At 48.0% G+C, this 19665-nt stretch overlaps 1 protein-coding gene across 8 annotated transcripts in view; it reads left to right on the top strand.

The window, feature by feature from the left end:
• The window catches only part of rgs3a (regulator of G protein signaling 3a), an 88630-nt gene that overhangs the window by 35056 nt on the left and 33909 nt on the right, over positions 1-19665 (top strand). For 6 of the 8 annotated variants that reach the window (XM_049020494.1, XM_049020493.1, XM_049020495.1 and 3 more), the window contains one exon: positions 7568-7693. In XM_049020494.1, coding sequence (XP_048876451.1) covers positions 7568-7693 — 126 coding nt within the window. Of the gene's footprint in view, positions 1-7567; positions 7694-9022; positions 10179-14348; positions 14638-19665 lie in introns of those variants that run through there. The other 2 variants (XM_049020499.1, XM_049020500.1) reach the window with 2 other exon arrangements.

Below are 19665 nucleotides of genomic sequence, written 5' to 3'. Positions count from 1 at the left end.
TGCGCCGCGTCTGCGGGTTAGGGTTAGGGTTAGGCCGCTCGCCGATTTCTCAAAACGTGGCCCATCAGCGTGTGCCGCTAGAAGCGGGGCCGGTACTGGGATGAAGATGCAGCCTGGGAACGGGGCTACTGAGAGAGAACCTTGGAGAGCACGCTCTGGTGACACCTTGCTGCCCTCGGCCACACAGGCTGCCTCCGCGCTCCCACGTCTGCATGTGCCCCTGATTTCATCCTTCGTTCTTCATTACTTGACAGCCTCTGTGATCGGAAGGTTGTCAGTACAAAATTCCAGAAGGTAGCAGTTTGGCCCCCAAGCAAGGTACTAAAACCCTGAAAAAATGCTCCAGCAGCACCAGATAAATAACTGACCTTGTGCTCGAGCTCCAAGCTTTGACTTCACCCATATATTTGTATTTTTCAAAGGTGAGCACGATGCAATATGGGAAAAATAAAGAATGCAAACGTACCCTTAACTTAAATCTGCCTGGGGTTAATCTTTTTCTTTTTTAAAGATGATTGGGACTAAATGACTTGGGCCTATAGCCCTGAGTGATTATACCTAACGACACTCATGGCTGCCCTCATACTTGCACAAATATTTCATCCTATTGTAGAGTGGTGTTGCCGAAGCAGTCGGCCTTTGCCTCGTGACTTTGCACTGATGCCCCGGATTTCCTCTCAGATCTCTTCTTGGTCGTGATACAGTCCCGCCTCTCTGTGTTTGTTTTGTGTGGGGCTCCGAGATGGGACACTTCCTAAAATACGAGGAAGATGGCTCTCAACGAGCAGGCGGGTGTTGTATATGGCTCCAGATTAGCCATGACAAATGTTTTGTCTTGTTCTGGCTCTTCAGATGGTCGGTGGACATATTTTAATCTTCTGTGTGTCGAGTGAGAGAGAGAGAGAGAGAGAGAGAGAGAGAGAGAGAGTGAGAGAATATCCTAAATAGGATGAGACAGGCACTTGAAAAACAACAAAAAAAATCTGCTGAGTAACACCTACAGCAGGAAGCAGGCCTAAGCTGGGTGGACCGTTGCCCTCCAACTCACCCTGATACCTGGAAACAAAATGGCTTCCTGTGACACTGCAGTGTTCTCCGTGTCTGAAGGTCAGGCACTTTCACCCCTGTGTCACGCAGTCCAAACAGACAGGGGCCTTTCGCGTTTCCACATGTCACGTGCTGGTTCACACCTGTCCCTAGCCCCCTCTCCAGCCCGAAACTCCCCCAGGAGACTACGCTCTATTTTGGCCGGCCGAGGCTTTAAAAAGACGGCGTCCCCTAACCCACATACGCTGGCAAGCTAAGTGTCGCGGAGGCTGACCCGAGGCTGGCTGAGGGGAACCGGCCATGGGCAACGTGCCCGCCAGACCCCAAATGAGGAGGCAGAGTGGCTGACCCGCCCCCCCACATCCCCGACGTGAGTGTCGCTCTGCCTGTGCATTCACGCATTCTGCGTCCGTGGCGATGGTCTCCGAGGAAATGACTTCACAAAGACAGAAAGTCCTTCGAGCGGATATTTCCGCTGCGACGTCTACGCCTGTTAATCCCTCCCCATTGGGGCTCGGAGTGCTATGGAGGACAGCCCTCCTTCTCTTTCAGCTGCCCCTCGCTGGGGTGGGATCCGAGCCCCATCGGCGGCTGCTACGCTCCCCTGTTTGAGGTGACGAGCATGTGGAGGCAGAGCGGTCACCGAAGAAGCTTTGGAGTTGTGCGACTGGGTCGCCATCACAGCCACGCAGCTTGCACTAACATGACTCGGAAGGCAGGATGCTGCCGTTTCACTCCGGGAAAAAAACACATCTTACTGAAACATTACACTGTTACTGCAGTCTTATGTGTGTGTGTGGTTGGAGGGGGTGGATTTATTCTGCTGTATTAACGGAGGGATCTTGGGGATTTGGGGGGAAGGAAATTAACTGGCTGGTGAGCAGGAGGGCATCTCTACAGACCTTCTTGGAGGAGATGGAGGAGGAGGGTCTGGAATGTTCTGGTCCGTTCCTGCCATGCTGTAGAGCACCGTTCTGTTCAGCTTTCTAATCTGGTGCCGGAATAATCCCCCAGGCTCAGAATGACACGCTTGGGATCGCTGTCAGACGGCTGGGGCTTGGGGGTGATAAATAAGGCCTTTTTTAAGGGGCTCAATGTTTGTACACCCCCCCCCCCCTCGGGTGTCCGGCTGTGTTCATCTTGGCCATCTGTAACTGCATGTCCAGGCTGTCACCATCTAGCCTTAATTGCACCAACAGTTGATTTACTGTGAGCCTCGGGAGGGGGGCTGGGGCCTGCAGGTGAGGCTTGAGGCAGCAAACACTTGACACGCGGCTGATCGCAGCTCGGAGGCGACAGGGGTCTTGTCTCAGGCAGCGCTTGTGGATCTGCATGTAATCGCTTAAGTGCTCCTGACTCCAGCGTGCTTAGCACCCCATGAAAGCCAGCATTCTTGAAATAGGGGAATGGCTCTCCTTCCAGTGTAAAGCCTTGATGGTGGCTAATATCTAAATCATGGTGGGTACTGACATATCATCATCTGCTCCTTCTGCTGAAATTTACAGTCTGCTTTTCCTCCTGCCTAATGAACTGGTCCGCATGGGCAGGCTTATCCAGGACAGGGGACTAGGGGCATCCTTGATGGATGGATGGATGGATGGATGGAATGCTCTTTCTGCTGCTTTTAAATTACTTTGTAAATGTTGATTTGATGCAAAATAACTTCTGACTTGATATGAAAGGTGATTTATCAGAACAACTCGAAAACTTGACTCTGTTATTGAATAGACTGCCTTTTTAAATAAACAGGCAAGATTTTGGCCTGAGAACCACCCCCCCTCAGCCAAGCAGGGCAATTGTATGTTTTGCCTGGAGGCATCTTTGCCATGACTCCATCAGTGCAGCAGGTGGTGGGGTAGTTATGGGCTTAGTTATGGATTGAAAAAAATGTTAACTGTCTTGGGAAGGACAGAAATGAAATTAGGGAAACCATGGGGAAACCAACAGAGGCTTTATTTAAACAAAAGCAACGGGCGAAAGGAAATGGACCACGAGGGGTCAAAAGAGGGTAGGGAGAATCAGGGGAGACCACATGGCAAGCTGGGGAGCACATACAGGCAGCAACATCAGTTACTGGACTGGGGAGTTCAAGACAGGGAGGCACTATATACATCACTGATGAGGGAGCAGACGAGAGGCACCTGGGGTGATCCACACAAGGGCTGTAACGAGAGGAAGGATTAAGTAGCAGGTGTGGTACATTGGCGCCACACAACAGAGAGAACGAGGGGAAAGGAATGCAGGGTGTGATAGCTTGTCTTCTGCCAGGAAGTAACTTACTCCACTACAAAAGGATGATCCACAGTAAACTTTTCCCACTGTGTAAATCGGGGGGGGGGAATCAAGGACCTTTAAGCGTTTCTGTTTGGATAATCAAGTCTGCTAAGAAACAGTGATGAAACTACTCTTTTAAAAGGACATGCTCTCCTGTCTCCTTTTCCAATCCGGTGGCCACCTCTGGGCTTTCCACTAAAAGAAGGACGCAGGATTCGGCGAATGGCAAAAGGTTACCCTCTCTCATTAAGGTCCACTAATCCTTTTTAACTTAATGGCGCAGATTTAGGTTGGGTTCCGTAAGTACATCAAGGGAGCTGGATAGGATGGGAAGGATTCCATTTTCGCCGCCTGTTGGGACCTGTCACAGCGTGGAAAGTATTAAAGAAGGCTTGGAAATGGAGCGTATTTTGCCAGTGGAGCGGGGGGGGGGGGTCTCTTGCAGAAAGTAAGGGAGGTGTGGGAACATCTCAGCTGTTTTTTTTTTTTTTTTAGCAAACCCCACGTCAGGCTGGGTCTCTGATCCCGGAGGCTCGGCCATGTTTGTTTTGTGATTGTGTTCTCTGATTAGACAATAAGCATGTGAGCCCCCCCTCCTGCGGGATGCCCGCTTGGCAGTGGACACACAGCCGCTGAGTAAAGCTCTTCTGGGGGCCGTCACAGCCAGCTGGATGTGACGAGCAGCCCGGGCACAGAGATATGCCAGCCGCGGCAGGCGTTTAGGCAGAAGGACACAGAGACGCACATGCTGACACACACACACACGGAACAGAGACCCATTCACAAATAAACACACATACACCAGCAGACCTGCAGCCGGTACCTGCTGAAGCTTATCCTGTCTCTTTATAGCCCCCCTCCCCCCACCCCGGCACAATGACTGTGTTTGTGAACTCGTCCTTTGAAAGCTGCGCTTTGTGACTCATCAACAACCGCTCTGTGTTCATGCAGGCACTCACGGTGATGTCATCTGGCTGAGACACAATGCCAAATGCATTGAGCTGATTCTACAAAAAATGAGTATGACATAAGTTAGCATAAAGCAAAGTGTAACATCCATCCATCCATCCCTTTTTTGTAACCCATTGTCCTGTCCTGGGTTCTGGGGGGGTCTAGAGCCCATTCCAGAGGTTACAGGCACAAGGCAGAGGGAAACCAGAGTACCTGGAGGAAATCCCACAATGACATGGGGAGAACATGCACATCTGGAACCCTGGTCCCAGAGATGTGACATGACAATGCTAACCACTGTGTCACTGCGCTACCCCCAAATTCTCTCATTTTAGACACATAAAGTCAGCGTTTTTGTTTTTCGCTCCAGTGTTGACGGTAATTTTCATTGTGGTGCAGTAGAAATGCCACATTCATTGTTTGCTGTCCTTCTGTACCCATGCAGTTTAAATATGAATATTTCTTCTTTGAAGAATACATGGGCATCTTGAGAGCATCACATCCAACACAGAATGGAATACTAATACTTTATGAATCCCTGAGGGGAAAATTCTCTTTTCGCCCGTCTTGCACTCCATGAGACTCAAACACATCATAGTGAACTTGACGGTCACAGCAGAGGGTCAAGCCGGCAGGCAGTCAGGGTAAAGGGCCTCTCTTAAGGGCTCAACAACAGTGTCAGTCTGCCAGCTCCAAGATTTGAACCTTCCGATCCTAACCTGCTGAGCCACACCCATTCCTTATGTTCCCATGATTCCTTACTTCAGCATTTCATTCACCTCAAATAACTACCATCATTATGCTTATAATTATTATAGTCTTCTGTTGAGCAATGCAATAGCGAATTATGTGCCCTGCTCAAGGGTATGACAGCCATCGGTTCTGGAATCTGATCTTGCAACCTGCCAGTCACATCTCTAGATTCCCAACCTCTATAAATCCCATTGGCTGAACAGTGGCCAAACATTGGCCTGATTTGGGTGATGTAGTGCGTATCAGATTTCGGTCTCCCTCTCCGAAATGTTATCTCTCTAACGGCATAAGTGCCTCCTGCTGTCAGAGGTACTGGTCCAGATTTCTAGTCAGCAGGTCTATTTTTTTAGCCCTTTCTTTGCCCGCAGGCTTCCCCGGTCCTGAAATAAAACAAGTTACCAAGTATGCTTTTCCCAGCGAGAGAGCGCTGTGCTACTTTTGGACAAAATCCTCTGTCCCGGTGCTTGGATGCTTCAGCTTTTTGTACTGTCTCTACTGTGCCTTGAGACCTGTTAGCCTTGAAGGATCGACAGCCTGACAGAGCTGTGAACTGATAATGTTAACGCTCCCGGCTAATGGACCAGGCTGGCGGGGGCCGGGCCTTGTCCAAGGCTAAGGGCAGCTCTGCTGCAGCTCCTCTGGTGCCGCAGCAAGACCGACAGTTTTCAGTAAGGGGTGAAAAATAAACCTTACCAATTACCCACAATAAATAGCCCTGCCAAAAATCAATCTTCAGGTAGAAACTGGTGACTCAGATGACTGCTTTTTTAGTTTTTTTTTTTTAAAAGAAACAGTTCCAAAATGCCCCTGTAGGGAGAAGGTTAGACCAAACATTTGCCATAATGCTGCCTTTCTGTGTATTTCAGCCGATGATTCAGGAGCTTACGCTGCTGTAATCTTCACAAGGTCATTGGAGATTTTTTTAATCACCTGCTATTTTTAGGTCCTTTTTAAATCTCTCCACCTCTAAATTTGGCAGTTTATGCATGATTAACCGCATGATATATCAAGTCTAAACTCGATGTATTTGCATTTTACATTTAGTGATAGACATCTGCAGGCTTCCCCTGCAAAGTGTGAGAAGTTCGACCTGTTTGTTGGCTTTCTTCTCATGGTGATTTTGAAACACTGGTTGCCTTGCTTAATCTCCCTTTCACTTTTCTCAGAATCAAATAGCGCCTTTACACTGCAACTAAGAACTGAGCTGTACCTCAGCCGTACTGCAAACTGACGGTTTTCCTTTGTAAATTATCCGAGTCGTACCCGAGCTGTACCCGTGTTAACATGGCAATGCTTACCAGCAGTGTGACCAAGCCGAGCTGGAAGTGTCACCACCATGTGATTGGTCGATACGCACCGAGATACCGGCGTTCTGCCAATGGATTATCTAAAGTAACAAGGGTATATTCCATATACTATTCATTATTAGTAGTATTATAGTTTCGCCTGTCAAACTGTATCGATGCATTCCCACTAACTTACAACTTTAACATTTCCAGCCTTCTACTTAAAAAAGTACTATAGAACAGCAGAATGGAATGGATTCATAATGCAAATTTAGGCAAGCCAATGCTAATTCTGTTAGCCTTTTGGCGCTAACATAAGATAGCGATTCTCACAGACACGCTAGTGGAAGGTAACAGTAAAAACAATGCACATAGTAAATCCTGATGTACATTGTGCGAACAGTAAATAAGCACCTCTCCTGTTTTACGTCACTGTCGCTCTGCAAACGTGGCATCGCCGTTACCGAGTCGACCCCCTGTCTTCATGAGTGGCTCGTGCGCAGCTGCATGCTAGAGGAAAAGCGGCAGAAGAGAAAAGCGGAGAATATAAAAAAAAAAAACTAAATGGCTTGTTTTCTGGACAAGATTGATTTAAGGATTAATATCACTTGTCTTGTATTTTCATCCTGGAGACAGTAAGATGTATTATAAAGAATTACGTTCCACAAAGAATCTCTGCACAGACGATTAATGTTTCTGAATGGCTGTGGAAGTATCCTAGTGTGGGATGGAAGGGCTGGACGTCACTCCAAAGGCACAATAAGAACACAACAACGTAACATCTCAGAAATTGCTTTAATCACAAGTTCAGTACCATGACTGTGCTGTTCACTGTCTTGCAGAGAACGGCTTTGGCCCACATGCTAAATGGCATTTACTGTTTTGCCTTTTCCAGGCCATTAGCTTTAGCTCTTAGCATGATCATGTGCTGATTAGATTGGCACATGGCCTTTAGTATTCTCTCTTGGCACGAGCATTAGCCACTAGCCATTAGCATGAGCTCTGAGCATGAGCATTAGCTGACAGGATTGGCCTGGAGTTGTACTGTGCTATTTGCCTTGAGTTTGAAAGGTGGCCTTTAGCTGGAGATAAAAGGAAGAGGCAAAGCTGGATAAGGCAACCAGCAAATGAATAGCTGGTGTGGTTTTAGGCAAAAGTCAGAAATTTGTGGTGGGGGAGGGGGAGAGGTGGGTGATGTAAGAAGAGGTTTTCCCAGTTCCTTTAATCTCCAGAGCCTTTTCTTTGATCATCCACAGAAGTGCGATTGCCTCCTCAGCCTGGAGGCCTACTCAACTGAGCAGAAGAGGAGGGTCTACCAGTGCTTGGAGGATCACATTGAGAAGCAGTTGCAGCACCGTGAGGTCCCAACCACCCTTGAGAAGGTAGGCCCTGGGGGGGGGGGGAGCCTATAGAGAAGGGATGGGGAGCCTATAGAGAAGGGGTGGGGTTAAGTTTGGGGAAAGAGGCGGGGCTGTGCTGCCCTTTTCACACATTGGCAGAGCATGCATCCACTCCCCAATCCTGGTGCTTGTGTTTACAAATGGATGGCTCTCTCTTTCTTTAATGTGTTTATACTCTCCATCACGTGCTTTACCCTGGCAGCCTTGGTGCATTTACTCTCTGGCCTTTCGGGGAGTCTCACAGAGACCAGTGAGGGTCGTGACGTAAAAGGACCACACGGACATTTTGTCATTATGTTCCTTTGTTTGCCCGGCCTGGTCCTAAACCGTTAATCCCGTCTCAAGACGCAGCATTATGTGCTTTTTAAAGGGCTCTCGAGGTTGCTGTTCTGGATGACTTCTTCAGGACAAGGTTGCGAGGGTGGGTTATGAGTGTGGTACTGTCCTCACCTGGACTTGGGGGGCAGTTTTAGGGCTGGAGGAACCTTTCAGCTTAGCCCTTGAAGCTCGAGTAACAAGGTGACAGATCGGCTCACACCGGCCGCGGCTTTCACGTCTGGCATCAATCGACCCCCCTCTGCTTTTCATCACATAAAAGCAGAGATATCACCTGCCTCTTTTATCCCATGGGAATTGGGTGGGCGGGGGGGGAGTGTGTCCGTTCTCTTCCTGTCATCCTCGCTTTTCTCTCTCCCATTCACCGTTATTTCTCATTTCCACCCGTCGTCTTTGAGCGCCGGTGTGGCGGTGACCCACTTATTGCCTGAGCGAGCCTGGTTCCTCCTTCATCCTTTTCCTTTTTTAAATCAATCCGGGGCTGGGGGTGGGGAGATCCAGCTGAACATGGGGTCGAGAAAACAATCACAGCGCTTGCATAGATGTAAATAAGCAGCGGGCTGATTTTAACTGTCGGTACCTACGCACGATGGACACAGAAAGTCTGCTGCGATGCTGGTTGAAGTTCAATAAGTGCATGCTCACTAGTGGTTCACTTCAGCTAATTCGATGCTAGTATTGTGATTATTTCAATGCATTTTGGTAGGTTCTTGGTAGCATCATGAAACATGAGCATTAATTTATTGAAACAGCTTAGGCTGACAAGGGTCATTGGAGACCCACAGTCGTCCACATTTTTGCTCCCTTCCAGCTCCTTGCCAGACAGTCCACATTTTTGCTCCCGTCTAGCTCCTAGTGGACTGGATTGGGAGACACTGGACTAGAGCCTCTCCGTGCTTTGTTCCTGTTTTGATGGGGGGGGGGGGGGTGAAGTAGGGGGGCGATGGAAAGCTGGAGGCAGTTTGCTGTCAGGCTTACCCACCATTGCCGTAGCTCTCAAATCTTCCTATTTACTGTGGCATGAATGCAGTCTTGACAAGATTGGCTGTTGTGTCTGTGGGAGGGTCCTAATGAGTCATGTGCCCCAATCCCTGGGGGAGAGGTCTGTTCTGTGATGTTATTTTGCACATTGTCACCAGATTGTCCTATGGTTGATCTGGACTCCATGTGACTGCCCTCTCAAAACTTCTGCCAAGTCACAGGAGTGGATCCTGGAAGCTGGCTTGTTAACTTTGAGTGTGACCCCAGTTTGGGTCACTCTGCTGTTAGCCCAGGCTAGTTAAGCAAACTGTTAACTAGCTAACTGCTGTTAACTGCTGTTAGCCCATGCTAGGTCAGTGTGCTATTAGCCCAGGCTAGTTCAGCATACTATTAGCCCAGGCTAGTTCAGCATACTGTTAGCCCAGACTAGGTCAGTGTGCTATTAGCCCAGGCTAGTTCAGCATACTATTAGCCCAGGCTAGTTCAGCATACTGTTAGCCCATGCTAGGTCAGTGTGCTATTAGCCCAGGCTAGTTCAGCATACTGTTAGCCCAGGCTAGGTCAGTGTGCTATTAGCCCAGGCTAGTTCAGCATACTATTAGCCCAGGCTAGGTCAGCGTGCTATTAGCCCAGGCTAGGTCAGCGTGCTATTAGCCCAGGCTAGTTCAGCATACTATTAGCCCAGGCTAGTTCAGCATACTATTAGCCCAGGCTAGTTCAGCATACTGTTAGCCCAGGCTAACTGGGTCAGGGAGTAAGTCCTTGTCCCAGGGACAGCTTCCAGGCTGAAGTGAGAGCTGGCCAATGGAGTGTGCAGGGGGCCTCATATCTGGCAGTTCATAAGCTCTGTGTTAGCTGTGATATGAAGTTACTGCTCTCACCTCCATGACTCAAAGGCCAAGCTGCACAGAAAGTCCTGTGCTTCAGCTCACAGAACTGGAGAAGGGCTGTATATCACGGTGAGATATAAAACTTAGTCTGTATAAATTTGGTGTATCCTTATTTTTTATTAAGTTCAGTTAGCAGTGCACACTACATACTACTGTTCTGATAAATCGTGGAAATGATAAGTACTGAAGTGGCGGTGAAGAAAGGAGCAGCTCAGCAGCCACAACATCTTTTGAAAGAGGAGATACTGTGGATAAACAAGGTAAACAGATGGTAGTGGTGTGGTGGTACGTTTTGCACTTTGAAGTCAGACACGTTTATCAAATATAAGGCCATGCCAGATTTATACAGATTACTAACTTTTGGGCGTCACAATACCAATCTCATTAATATTTTAGGCGCTCTACTAATCTGCTTAGCAAACTGTGGACGCAAGTAAATGTCCGTATATTATTGAAAAGCCGGCATCTGGACAAATGTTTATGTCATCTAAAGCCCTGGCTATTATTACGCATGCGTGATATTATGGAGCCCTAACACTCAGTGCCAAGCCTGGGCGCTCAACCGAAAATCCTCTACCTGCGATTTAGTTACAGCGTGTTTTGCTAAGAGGAGTCTGTGGGATGAAGTAAAATGAACATAAGGCTGCTCTCTCATGCATAATTATTCTCTTGTCTTTGCTCTTGTCTGCTTCCCCACCACCGAAACAAGGCAGAGAAACACTGTTTGTGTACCGTGTTATTCCTGTCTCAGTCCTGCTGACGCCCTTGAATGTGGCCTGTAGCTTTGGGCGCCATGTCCCACGCTGGCATTCACCTCCAACACACTGACATTCCGGCTGCTCTTCTCCTGGAGGGGGCGCTCTCACAGCACTCTCCTTGCGTGTTACCTCGCAAGGGCAGGCCTCTCTCAGCTACCCCCCACCCCTCCATGCCCCCCCGGGCTGTCTTCCATCACGCTCCTGTGGTCTTTATCTGCAAACCCCGTACACTGTGTCCTGTTTTAGTTCACTGACCCGCTCAAAGCTTTCTGTCAGGAAAACACTCAACCGAAGGGCTTGTGGCAGAAAGCAGGGAGCCTCCCCCTATGTGAGGGAGACAGAGCTGTGCGTCTGTCTGTCTGTCTGTCTGTCTATTGAATGACAGGACAGAATTTGATATTGGAGGACACAACTTAATAATTTCAATTTAATGGTCTATTTTTATTTGGGGGAGCGGGGCAAATAAATCCAAATAAAATATTTGCGGAGTACTGCTACATATTTTGTGCTCCCAATTCAGACCAATCCAATTATGTTCCAGTCACTGTGGGGGCTATGGAATCATCATAACTTTCCTCCCCTTTACAGCACCCCAGTCTGTCTGTCTGTCTGTCTGTCTGTCTTCTCAGATATGCTGAAATATACGTGTGGCATTTGCCTTCTCTTTGCACTTTGCTCTGTGTTTTGAATCGTAAGAGAGGTAAATGTCTTGGGAATCTCTGGAAAATCGCCCGCTGTGACCAAACACGGTAGTTTGTTTTGGCCTGTCAAAGTGAAAGTTTGACAATACTGCCCTGTGACATCACTGTCCATCCTGCTCCAGTCAGCAATGCCAGTTCCACCTTCCTCCAATCCACTATCAGTTTTCACTCAGCTGGGTGGGGAGCGTGAGATCTGAAGGGGTGAAGACGCCACCGCCCAGGATACTCCCGCAGTGGCCGGGGGGGGGGGGGGGGGGGGGGTGCATGGATAGTGGTGCAGACCAACACCTCCACTTTTCTTTTGACAATGATTTTCTGTAGATTCCTCACGTGATGCATATAAGATTCTCTAACCCATATTTTAAGCACTTTATTTATGGGTGGGAGAATATAAACACCAACACACTAAATTCAGGCTTTTATCTGTTGGGTTTTTAGTCACCTTTTTTATCTCAGTTTTTTTTAATCTTCCTATAGCTTTGAGGGCTGGATTTGATCGTTGTGTGCTTAATGGGTTCCTCTCTGCCTGGAATGACGATCTCGGATCCCAAGTTGACGCCCTTTGTACCCTTTGCTTTCTGGAGATAACAGAGATTCCGCCTCCTGGACTGTGGTGTTCCAGATGAGGTTGTAGTCTTGTCATTCGCGGTCCCGCACGTTGGAACAGAGCGAGAATCGATCGCCTTAATTATCTCCAGCTCAGCCCGCGCTATCTGCGCTTTTAAGCCCGCGATGGATGCTGTTTTTGGACAGCACGTTTTGCTTGAGACAAGCTGCTGCCACTATTTATGGCACTATGTTACATAAAGGTCTGGTTCGTAGAGACAGGTACAAGCTCTACCCGACCGACCAGCTGCTTTGTCGAGCTGAAGTTCCTCACCTGATTATTTTCATTCTTAATTCAAACACAGGAGGCACAACACACACACACACTTCTGAGGGTGTGAATCCGACCCACAACCCTGGACGTGTGAGAATAGAATGGTACCTAGTGATCCACAATGTCGCCGTGTTTAGTAATTGATACATAAATGATCGCCTTTGACATTATCGGATCTTGTCTGAGCAAACACGATGCTGTGAATCAGCATGGCTGTTTGACAGTTTCACAAAATGACCCACGCTAGCCAATGAGCCATTCTTCCTTCCTGTCTGTCTGTCCCTCTCTTGCTCGCCCAATTCCCACAGGGTGACAGAATTGATGCTCTTTTGTGTACAGCACACTGCTGGCCCTCATTATTGACATCAGAGCAGCACGCCGCCTCGTGAATCGATTGAGGAAAAACGGCCGTGCCCTGCTGAGCGATTATTTCGCAGGGCAGATTCTCGGAGGTCACGATTCAGTTAAGGGCTTTTTTTTTTTTTTTTATTGTCGAAAGGTCCAAGGCTGTAGAGCCTCCAGCCTGGTCCCAGCAGGCACGACTGTGAGGGAGCCTGTCAGATGCAGAACGAGAAGATGCAAGCTGCCTGTCAACCCCAGGAGGTGCTTTGGCTCAGCCCACAGTCTCTCTAAAATTAGTAATTTGCCCCGAGTCTGGACTTAGGCCCAGAGTGCTTCACATCCACACACGCATGATATGTCCCATGATGAAAAGCAGCGTGCCTCTCTTGTGGTGTTGGGGTCGGGCAGTGTCTCGGGTTCAGGCAGGGGCATATACAGGGGCGGGGCTAAAAGCTGATTGGCTCCCAAGTGCCCCCTCCTCTGTCACTCACAAAATCAAAATATACAATTGGCTAATGATAAGGTCGACGACTCTGAATTAATTATGGTAACGCTTATGCTCCCCATCTAAAAAAGTCATAGGATCACCCCAGGCTTCAGAAGAAATGCACTTGAGATGGGCAAGGTAGAGAAAGTTGGCAGATAAGGCACATGAATGGAATACAAAACAGGTGCATGTGGGCCGTGATTGGCTGGAGAAAATTGTAGTAGATGGACCAGACATATGATTGGCTGAATACCATGGAGTAGGTGGAGTCAGCCTGTCATTATGGAACATGGTGTAACGGATTTAGCTAATGAGAGAAAGCTAGTTGTGCATGCAAGATTTCACAAGGAGGTTACAGTGCACTGTTAGATTACAGCACACTGTGGGGCGTGAGAGCAATGTATTATCAGTGTGTGTGTGTGTGTGTGTGTGTGTGTGTGTGTGTGTATACGTGTGTGTATATGTTTGCCCATTAACCTCTTTGTGGTGACCTGTCTGTAAACATTTTATTTTCATGAAGGTGTTTCTGACTGGTGTGTATGTTTTATTGAACAGTTTTGGTCATTAACTTAAAGCTAATTCATAATTAGCTGAAATCGCTAATTAATGCTACTAGGAAGAAAAAATACCCTAGCATAAATTAAAGTTTATAGCAACAACTTACTTTCTTGTCACCTGGAAACACCATCACCTTCAAAGGAATGTGATAATAATGAGCTTCCGCACTGAACACCTACATGACTTCAGTCCATGTGAGTCAAAATTCCAGCATATTATCCCTTGGGAAGACTTATATAAATGGTGTGATTTACTGTAGCTGTGAAAATTAATCGGCCTGCTTTCCAAAAGTCTATAATGCATTAATAATATATGAGAGAGAGGATGTAAACAATCAGAGACTTACGCAGGCCCCAGTGTGTTTGTAACTGGCTGCTTCATGTCAAGACACTGTCAGTGTGAGCTTCTTGTATTGGGTATGCAGTAAGAACATCTTCATTTGACGTGAGCAGCCTGCCATCTGATGTATGCATGCGCTTGGCGAAACGTGTCATCATTTCTGAGCGCCGCCAATAAATGAATATAGATATTAATGCCCAAGCTGAGATGGGCCAAGTGGTGGATTCAGGTGCCACCGGATGGGGCCTGATTTACAGGTCTAAAAATAGTGCTTGGGGGGGGGGAGCAGGGTGACTGGGCAGAGATGCTTCTGCGGGGGTCGTGCAAGCGGGAGAGTGAGCGAGCGAAGCGAGCGAGCGAGCGCACGTGTAATCACACACACGGGCAGGAGCAGGTTGGCATCCGAGTTAAAACTGCAGTGAGGTGGGCAGAACCTGGGGGATAGAGAGAGAGAGAGCGATAGAGAAAGAGAGAGAGAGAGAGAGGCAGACGACCGGCATCTCCCTGTGCCACACTCTCCACGCGGCGTTGACCTCCATCTGCCGAAAGTCTCGAGCTGAACACGTTTTCTTCTCTGAAGAGGCTCAACACCAGCCCCAACTACCGGACCCCCTACACCAAGCCTAACCTGCTTTACAGATGCCAGTTTCTAAGGTACATCTGCAGGGGGGGTAACACAGGAATGTGGGGGGGGGGGGCGGGGGCAATGGTTAGAGATCATAGTTAAGGAACATGTGCATGCAGATGTGTGCAGGGAAGTGTGTGTGTGTGTTTGTGTGTGTGTTTGTGTGTGTGTTTGTGTGTGTGTTTCTGTGCGCAGATGAGTGTGTGGAAAAGATTTATGTCAAAATATTTGTTTACTGTTTATTTTTTTCTGGGGTGCGTTTCAGATGATTGTGTGTGTGTGTCTGCTTGCTGATGACATGAGCCTGTCTGCTCTATGACATGAGCGTGATCACTGTGGTTGTAAAAACAATTCATTCATTGATTTTTTAACAGAGCGGTTTTGCTTTTTGTGCTTTTATTTAAAAATGTTTAAGCCTAATTCTTTTAACCTTGACATGTGGGTACAGATAGGAGTTTCTCTAGTTTGTGCTCTACTTATAAAATTCCACTGGGCTTTGCAGTCTTTTTAGTAATACCATTTATAAATTTATAAATACATTTAGGAAGACTTTTTTTTAACAGCGTCCTTGTTCTGATTAAATTAAGCAAGTAAACCTTTTTTTTTTTTTACGGGCTGTTCCTCGAAATGTCCCGATCAGGTCCGGTTTGCGCTGGCCGTAAGTCCCAATTCGGGATTCGGGATGCTTGATGTGTGTATCTTCCAGAAACGCAATGTGACTGGAGAGGGGTGTGTGTGTATCTTCAGACATTTTAGGGGCATCTGATTGAATGTTGGTGTGTGTAAATCAGACTTTAGTCTCTTGATCTCTCAAGTTAAGCTCATGTTATGGCTGAAAGAGGACGGGTTATACAGATCGTACACGGACATACATTCTCTGCTGTGTTCTTTCACACCTGGTTTTTATTTTGCCTACAGGTCTGATACCTGTTTAGTCTCTTTTTAACTCCATCTGTGTGTCTTCTGGCTTTGCGTGGTCAAATATGATGAAGCTAGTGTCAGAGTTAGTGTTGGGTAGATTAATTGTGTGTTGTAACATTTCTTATGGAGGTCAACACGGCTCACAATTGGGAGTCTCAGCACCTCAAAGGGAGACACACCCCACCCCCCAGAGAGGAACCGAGAGGCGGCACTCACTGTCACTTACAGAGCATGTTGTCCAGCCTCAAGTTATTATTATTGTCTATCTGCCATTTTCAGCTGTTGGGGGGGGTGTAGCTGGGAGGTGGGGGTATGTTGTGGTGGGCGGCCATCTAATAGTGAAGGTCGAGATGAGAACTCTGCTGCTTTTCAATTGCAGGTGACTCATGGCGGTTTCGCCCTTGACAAGGACACGTCTGGTCCTAAATAAAACACAAACACTGAGGGGTCACGCGGCATGAACATATCAGAGGAGACCTCAGACGGCAGTTAGCGGCAGAGAAGGTGATCGATGAGCTCCTGAAACACAACACATTGTCACAGGGTGTGTCCTGTGTGCACTGAGCCCAAGTCCTGTAAATGATGCAGTGGTCAGCCAGCAGTGATGACAGCTAGCAAGCTAGTCTCACCCAGCGGCCCAGGGCATCTCCATAAGCGGGGGTTTCAGAGTCTCCATATCCCGAAACACGGGAGGCAATGAGAAACATGGAATGAGGGAGGAAGGGAGTGAATGAGTGAGGGAGTGAATGAGGGAGTGAATGAGTGAGTGAGTGTCTGAAGGAGTGAGCGAGTGTGCGCTTGTATGCATGTTTGGTTTATAAGACTGAGCAGGACATAAAAAGTTCCATGTGCTAGGGAAGCAGGAGGTAGATTTGTGGGGGGGTGAGTATTTTATAAAAAATGACCACAGGTACTGTGTGACATAGCTATGAAGCAGCACTTCTTAATGTTCTGTCCGGAGGGTGAACCTAATGGTGTGCACTCACTGAGACAAACACACACACTCTGTTCTCTTCTCTGTCTGTCTTCCTTATTTGCTCTCTCTCTCTCTCTCTCTCTCTCTCTCTCTCTCTCTCTCTCTCTTTGTCTGTATCAGCCGGTCATCAGACTCACACACACACACACACACACGTGTGGCTCTGACGGGGATGACGAATCAGCACTAGCCCCCTCTGCTGGCTGGATCTCTTGTCTTCTCTCCATCCATCGCTTTCTCTCTCTCCCAGTCCTGTCTTCTCTCACACACACACACGCCTCTCTGCCGGTGACTTGGTGAGTCTTCTGACAACAGGTGCATGAGCATGGAGTGAGAGTGTATGTGTGTGCATGTGCGCGCGTGTGTGTGTGTGTGCGTGTGTGTATGTGTGTTCTGCCTGTGTTTTCTCCGGTTGGGAGAACGGCTCAGTGTATGCGATTGTGAGTCTGTAAATGGGAATTCAGATTGCAGCGAAATCCTGTTCGAAATTCGGACGGTGTGTCTTTCCACTCCTGTTCTCTTGCTCCGCCGGGACGGTATTTTTTGTGATGTCTGACATTACCTTAAAAACATTTACCCAGAATCAATGCCTGATTCTGCAAGGGCAAAGAGTAGTCAAGTCTTTATAAAAGTCCAATGAAGCTTGTGTCAGTGTTTCCTCGGCCGGGATATTTGTTGAACCACTACAGCTTCCTTCTAAGCCTTATCTCGGTCTGGGGATCATGCTAATTGAGCTCGTTTTTCCCATAATTGTGAGAACTCATCCAGTCACACCCTGCAGTGACTGGGTCAGTGCTCAAACATGAGGAATGATGGGCAGTTGAGGAGGGGGGGTGGGGTTTGGCGGCGGACGCGGCGATGTGAGGACAGCCAGGGCGAAATGAGACATTTTCCGGTCTGGGAGATGAGTCCCACAGCTGGTGGACGTGCAGCGATGCGACCCGTTCGGGTCGGTTAATTGGATCACGGCCCCGATTTGACTGGACGGTGGTGAGATTGTTTCATTATAGAAAGATCAGCTCCCCAGTGAGCCAGCCAGCCGCGGCCGGATGTGAGAGAGTCTCCTAACGAGTGTGCGCATGAGAGCGTGGGGCATTTAGGATCGTCATAATCTCGCCGGATGGCTACATGGGTGGGCTGATCCTGGAGAAGCCAGAGCCACAGCAGGAGAGGGCGGCACTAATGGCATTGGGACAGTAGAGTATAAATGTGGCCAGATAAGACTCATCAGACTGTAATCTATTACAGATAAGGCCTTATTGGACTCCTTCACACCTTTATATGTGTTTCTAAAAGTACTGCTATTCAACAGAAGTAGCAGAGGGAGAAATATCTACGAAATGGGACACAGTGCACCTCAATCCCATAAAGGCCCATTGATTCTGTATTCATAGATGGACCCCAGAGTGCATCTCTCCTGTCACTCACCGATTCAAAACCTATCAATAGTTAATGATAAGGTTAGCCGCTCCGTGTGAATTATGGCCCCGCTTATGCACCCACCAAATCTTAGAATCTTAGAAAGGGTACCCTCAGAGTGTCTTTTCAGTCCTTGAGCTGTTTTATTGCTTTAATATGAATGATTTTATCTGTGACTCTCCTCCAAAAAAAAGTCAAAACTTATACATGCCATAAATCAATAGGTGGCTTTTTTGTTTGTTCTCAGCATTTTCACGGCGTATTATAAATCTGCAAAGGGTAACAATGGATCGCTGTTCTAATAAATCAGCTGTCATTACGGTGCATATTGTTCACTGCAAACAATGTATCTCTGTGAGCCGCCTGTCGAGTGTGAAGGGGATTATGGGAGAAGTGATGAGAATAGTAGGTCCGGCAGTATTAGGTATCAGCAGGAGCTTTAGTAGCTAGTAATTGTTGGTAGTTTTGTATCCGCTGACTATTGAGCCCAAGGGTTGTTAGTGTGAGTTGTTTGTCTTACGTGATGTTTCTGCAGGGGGGGGGGGGGTTACACGGGTGGGGTCACAGGGGCACGGGCCACAGCTGAGAGCTAATTGGCCCCTGCAGTTCACCTTCCCTGTCATTCGCCGATTCAAAACGTATCACCGCCTGATCCCTCTATGTGAATTATGCCCCCACCTTAAAAAATCCTATAATCTGCCCTGTCAAGGTGGATGTGAAGAAGGGAGATGAATCGAGGTGGGGGTGGGGGATCCGCCGACATTGGCGGAGCTTATTTTGCCCAGGGCGGCCGTTTTCGGGATGTGGGCTGTAATTACCTCTTAATTCAGCCATATCTGTCACCTTGATCTACGACTCCAGTCTCAGCCCGTCCCCCCCTCCCCAGCACTGTGGGGGGGGGGGGACATGTTCACAGATCAATACCAGAGCCTCTATACCCCCGCAGTGGCCATTTTGCCACCGCGGCCCACTGGGTAAACCTCAGTTTCTAATAATGGATGTGGCATGTGGAGGTATCAAGAACGAAAATATGTAATCATATAATATGCAGCTAAAATACAAGCCATGCAATATACGGTTTGGCAGGTTTGACCTCGGGATTTGCTGCCTGCCGTTCCCAGTCGGGTCAGCTGGGTCGTCTCTAACATTTTCAGTTTTAACAAATGATGGTTTTAGAATAACAGGATGGCAGATGGACAGTGGGGGAGAGGAGCTCTGGTAATGATGGGTAAAGGGGCAGTATAAAGGGTGGGGCAGGGGGGGGGGGTGATAAATGTGGATAAATGTGGCTCCTTTGTATTCATGAAATAGGTGGTCATTTAATAAATCTTCATTGCCCCCCCCGACTGTCCAATAAAACTCTGGAAACTATCATAATGTACTTGAAATGGTGGGTGTTGCTAGTGTTAGGCCGTGGCCCCCCAGGAGAAGTGCAAAGTGCCATCTAGTTTTTTTCCTGCCTATGGTCTCTGCGTCTGGCTCAGCTTTCCATAGGTTCTGTCTGTTCTGCTTTTGGCTTGTGGATGTTTCTCAAGTTCCTTGTCTACTTCACCATCCTACTTTCTGTTTGGTACTCTCCTGTTCCCGTTCCTTCTTAGTGATTTTCCCTTTTAGGATCGGAAGGTCATTGGTTTGGATCCCAGGGTCGGCAAAACGATTTCGCCGTCGGGCCCCTGAGCAACGCCATTAACCCCCCATTGTTCCAGGGACTGCCTGACCCCACTGTGTCAAAAACAAATAC

This window comes from Brienomyrus brachyistius, chromosome 7 (genome assembly GCF_023856365.1).
Source record: "Brienomyrus brachyistius isolate T26 chromosome 7, BBRACH_0.4, whole genome shotgun sequence".
Lineage (NCBI taxonomy): Eukaryota > Metazoa > Chordata > Actinopteri > Osteoglossiformes > Mormyridae > Brienomyrus > Brienomyrus brachyistius.
The sequence above is the reverse complement of the archived record's forward strand: the minus strand, read 5'-3'. Positions and strand labels throughout refer to the sequence as shown.